Source organism: Centroberyx gerrardi, chromosome 16 (assembly GCF_048128805.1).
Source record: "Centroberyx gerrardi isolate f3 chromosome 16, fCenGer3.hap1.cur.20231027, whole genome shotgun sequence".
Taxonomy (NCBI): Eukaryota; Metazoa; Chordata; class Actinopteri; order Beryciformes; family Berycidae; genus Centroberyx; species Centroberyx gerrardi.
In genome coordinates this window covers 15,116,524-15,121,835 of record NC_136012.1, presented here as the reverse complement: position 1 = coordinate 15,121,835, position 5,312 = coordinate 15,116,524, and the positions used below count along the sequence as shown (strand labels likewise).

Below are 5,312 nucleotides of genomic sequence, written 5' to 3'. Positions count from 1 at the left end.
TGTTCAGGTTATATTGACCTTATTGTACATTACATGATATGTATCCCCTATAGTCTCATATATAATAGCCTATTCATATAGGCTAGACTATAGACTATTATATATAGTTTATAGTTTTGCTGTAAAATTTGTATGTTATCCCTCTAAACTGATAAGAGTTACTATAGTTCATTTTCCTAAGCGTTTCTCAAATAGCAGACTTGTCTGTGACTTTTCACCCACTTTCTATAAAAGAGCAGCTAGAAGCAACTGCTACAACATGCACCTAGGTAGCTGCAGCTTACTTAAAGCAGAACTATTTTAAAAACTTGCAATAATGACTTAGTAGCTTGTAGACCCACAAGCTATGCTTATTTAATGTACTTGGACATCATATGCTTGGCTTATCTCTAATAGTTTGTTGGCAAGTTAAGTATTTCTTGATCATCCCAGAGTTCTCATACACAGTCTGGTAGCTTTGCTCATGGATTCTTTACTGCTCCAGTTTTATGACAGAAAGAGGTTTCTACTGACTTTCACTGCAACTGCAAAAACATGTACAGGTAACTTGAATTTACATAGCCTAGCAATGTATGCAGCCCATACATTGCTAGTGAAACCTAATTAGAATGTAGTAGGTTATAGTAGACCTACGGGTTATTTTAATATACTTGGCATCATATGCTTGATTTGGACCAGTTTAGTGTGTGAGGCATTGCTTGATCATCCTTGAGCTGTCATACACAGACTTACACATTAATATTTCTTTATAGCTCCAGTTTTATGGCAAAAAAAGGGACTTTCACTGGACACTCCCCTAAAACCTTGGACGTGGATGTCTGCGTCTCTGATTGGTCGTGAAGCCCCGACCGACAACACCTGCTTAACTCCTTCATCCAAATTGACACCCGGGGCTCCGAGAAATATAGGCAGCATCCCTCCTCCCAGCTCCTGCACTCAGTCCCACAGCTGCCCTATAAGACACCAACCCGCAGCTTTACTGATCACTGATCCAAGGTAAACCCAAAGCTAGGCGCTCACACACACAACCGGATCTTTGTTGGGAATTGCAGCGCACTTTCGGAGACGCAATGTTGGTTAAACTGGCCGTAGCGCTGCTGGTTTTGTCAGTGTTGGAGCAAGTAGTGGGATCGGATAATATCGAAATTCATGACAGCCCCCCGGAGAAGCCTGCGAGCCAGAAAGGACGCCTTTCCCTGCAGAATACAGGTAAGAAACGGGTGTTTATAGACGAGAATGTGTGGAGAGGATTTGGTCGGGGCAACTGCTCACACATCTATGAGGGGTTTGTCCGGACACGTGTTTCTGTAGCCGTAAATTAAACCATGCAGGGGACACGTCCGGGCGATTTGAGCAATCCGCTGTTTTTAACTTAAATATCGGCCTTATAGTGCACATCATTTAGCCTTTTCGATTACCCAGAAAGTCGATATCTTGTAAATACTCTCAGACAGAAATTCAATATGTTAGTAAACTATTAATAGAACGGCACAAGGTAATAGGTAATGTATACGGCAGCGCATCTAGGTGTGCGTGCGTGCTGGCGTGCGTGTGTGTGTGCGTTATAGAAAAGTGTTTCAGTGGTTTTGTGGGAAAATATGGGTTTTGTGTCTGCTGTATCTACTGAAGTGAAAGTTGGGTGATGTGCTCAAGCAGGTTAGTGGAGCAGTAGTGGTTGTAGTAGTTTAGTGGTTGGCCAGTAGGCTACTCGCAAGCTGGACTTTATTTATTGATGCCATCCTTGGGAAAATGTTGCTTAGGCCTACACACCAAAAAAGCCAATCCGATACGTCTAGTCCACTAACCCGACACAAAGCATTAATAGTAATTTGGGTTGCTGCCTTAGCCTATTTGATTTAGGCTACCATTCCCTGATAGCTGCCTCTGGTTTAAGTTTTTCTTCATACAGACCATGACGTGCGACCAACCGTGTGAACCTGTATGAAATTATTAGAGACGAATTGTAATCTTGTTTCCACGCCGAAAAAATAGGGACAAACTCCAAGGCAGGTTTCACAGCAGAGTCCCTGGTAACACCACTGTGTAATTCAATGCACGTTGCGGCCAAGCTCGTACGATCCAAGCACATTCCCGTGATGCCAACACAAGCACTGCCGACAGCGGCTCACTTTTCCTGCGCACTAAAGTTCAACTCAGTGCCTACAAACCCCGCACCAGCTCTCCCTCCTTCCCCCTACTACTGCCCCCAACAGAGGCTCTTTGTTGACAACCATAATTTCTCAAATAAAGCGGAGTTAATCCCTTATTTGCTGCAGACCTAGTCAAATCAATGACTTCTTTACGCAAACGGCCGGTGCGCACTTTGGACTATGATGGAAAAAAAAGTTTTTCTGCCCATCAGTTATCAGCTCCAAGTCAAATCACGCGTGTAATTATATTTAACTTAGGTCAACAGTTGGGGTTTTCATAGCCAAATGGGAGTTGTAAGCCACATTTCGGCTACCCATATAATTTGCCATATTAACTTAAAAATAAAAGTTTCTCGACGATGTCACATTGCGTCCACAACATATGCAGTGAGAGAGGTTCTCTGCCTGTAGTCAGATGGCATGCCTCGTAATACATACTGTCAGACTACAATTTGGGGTTGAAAGAGAGACCTTCCCTTTCTTTTGGTCATTTCGGTCCACTATCATTTGTTTTATTCCTGTCCTCCATGGCTACAGTAGAAAGCAAAGGGCACTTGAGGGCCAGCCAGTGGTGTGCCAATGTACAGCCTAGCAATAGCTGATGTTACATATACTCACATTGCATATAGGCACACAAATCCACCTATCAGTTACCCTATTAACTCATTTACACCTGAGAGGCATTACTAGCCTACTGTTGTATCCCCCCTCCTCCTCCCCGCTTGCCACTAAAAGAGGAATGAGGTATATGTGTTTGTGTGTGTGTGTGTGTGTGTGTGTGTGGTGGTCTCATATGATGAAGACTATGCAATAATGTAATCCCCCCTGAAATCACTGCTGTCAATATACATTTACACGATATCTACACGATATCCTCTATCTACCGCTGATGAGAGACTTGTTGATGCAGATTCAGTAAACAGACAATGGAAATGACTGCATTTGTATTTCCTCCACAAGTAGTCAAGGCTGTATCTGCAATGCACCATCCTATCTCAATGCTAGGCGGTGCAGATGGATTCTGGTGCAGAATGACACAGTAATATCTCTGTCACCAAGTGTTCCTCTGCAGGAACCCCTCAGCTCAGGAAATCAGAGTTCTGCCCCCCGCCCCGCTTTTCTCTCTCTGGATAGTTGCAGCTGAAACAGACTCGAGGCCATGAAGACACGAAAGACAACTGAAATAGTTATACGCCACATCAGCTTTGTCGTTTGTGCGGCAATTAGCGCTGAAGTGGAGCTTTGCCTCGTAGCTGTGTGGTCCTCATTGCCGACACGGCTGTACAGTCTGTTGTTATCTCACTGCACAGATGACAAGGTCCCTCCCCTAACCTGTTCTCTCTTTCCAGCTGAGATCCAGCACTGCCTAGTGAGTGCAGGGGATGTTGGCTGCGGCGTGTTTGAGTGCTTTGAGAATAACTCCTGTGAGATACGAGGGCTACAGGAAATCTGCATGACCTTCCTGCACAACGCTGGCAAGTTTGACTCTCAGGTAATAAACTGGTGTGTGTGTGTGTCCGTCTGTCATCGCATGTTGCTTACATCCTTGCAAGAAACGGTGCAACCTGGGAATGGAACGTCCCCTTTTTACTGGTTCAGGGCTCCACAAAGGACACCCGGGATTGTGCCTTTATCATGAATTACTTCCACTTACCACATATACCTCGAAGGTACCGATTCTTCTACAGGCGTAATCATACATGCACACTCCTCAATCTCTTTTCCTCTCTCACGGAGTTCAGTTCCCTCTCATTGGACTGATGGGTGTACAGTTAAGGCCAGGGGGAGCCAGCTGGCCACAAGCCCAGCTGGCTCCTTTTTCATACGGGTAGAGGAGGCTGTGGTCCTGCCTCATCAAGCCAGGCCTTACTGGGTCTTAATCTGTCTATTAGGGTCACATACTAGGAACATGCTCCTTTAGGGGTCAAATTTAGCAAGTTTTACCGGAATGAGGGAATATCTTTCACTGCTATTCACCTATGCTATAATCTCCCCATCCTTTGCTAGAAGCATGTACTTACACACCCATACAACATCTGCTCCAACACACCCGCTCACACAATCCACCACAGCTGAAACAGGTGCACAACCTTGCCCTAGTACCAAAACTATTAGTTGGAATGACTCAGTTATACAGCATCAACAACTTGTGGAGCCAAAGTGTTTGCCTTCTTCTTGGGCTGATGTGTGAACCCTCTGGTTTCTTCCACATCAGTCACATATTTGCATCAACAAGAGAATTTGTCTTGAGGGCTCACAGGTATGTGTGTGCATGTGTGTGTGTGTGTGTGTGTGTTTGTGTGTCTGTATACACAGGGGAAGTCCTTCATCAAGGATGCTCTGAAGTGTATGGCCCACGGTCTGCGCCACAAGTTCAGCTGTATCAGCCGGAAGTGTGTGTCCATTAAAGAGATGGTGTTCCAGCTCCAGAGAGAGTGCTACATCAAACACAACCTCTGCTCCGCCGCGAAGGAGAATGTTGCCGTCATGGTGGAGATGATTCATTTCCAAGACCTCTTCCCTAAAGGGTGAGTGGCTGCTTCCCCTCTGGACAGCGTCTCTGAATGTATCTCTGTTCCTCTGCGACTCGAGCCCCTACGCTTCTCTGTAGCGCATTCTTCCTCTTCTATCTCTGTTTACCTTCCCTGCACTCCTCTGCTAGCTCGTTCCGCTCTTCCATCTGCAGTGCTGGTGCCATGCCCGTTTATTCCTTTAATTTCCTACACCTTGATATATCGTGCTTGTGACCATTAAATCACAGCCGTTGGCATCATATGAGTTATCTGCCTCTCTCTGTCCAGGCCATATGTGGAGCTGGTGAACATTCTGCTGAGCTGCGGAGAGGAGGTGAAGGAGACGCTAACACGGAGCGTGCGGCTACAGTGCGAGCAGAACTGGGGCGCTCTGTGCGACAGCCTCAGCCTCTGCTCCTCCCTCACCCCGCCTCCCGCCGGCACCGCCGTCGAACAGCGCCGCCCCGCGCCGTCCCAACCCGAGCCGGAGCACCCCCGCCCCCCTCGGCAGGGCGACAAGGACAAGCCCAGCAAGGGGGGCTTCAACGCCCACCCTCGCAACCGCAGTCAGGGACCCCGCCGCCAGAGCCCCGAGGCCGGAGTGGTGGCCGAGCAGGAAGACCCCGAGGCCACCGACATCCGGAGGTGA

At 47.0% G+C, this 5,312-nt stretch overlaps 1 protein-coding gene across 1 annotated transcript; it reads left to right on the top strand.

The window, feature by feature from the left end:
- Positions 1-1,070: 1,070 nt before the first annotated feature.
- Positions 1,071-5,312, top strand: stc2a (stanniocalcin 2a). The gene is made up of 4 exons (XM_071903700.1): positions 1,071-1,209; positions 3,500-3,642; positions 4,467-4,678; positions 4,952-5,312. The coding sequence occupies exons 1-4, from the start codon at positions 1,071-1,073 to the stop codon at positions 5,310-5,312; spliced, it is 855 nt and encodes a 284-aa protein (XP_071759801.1).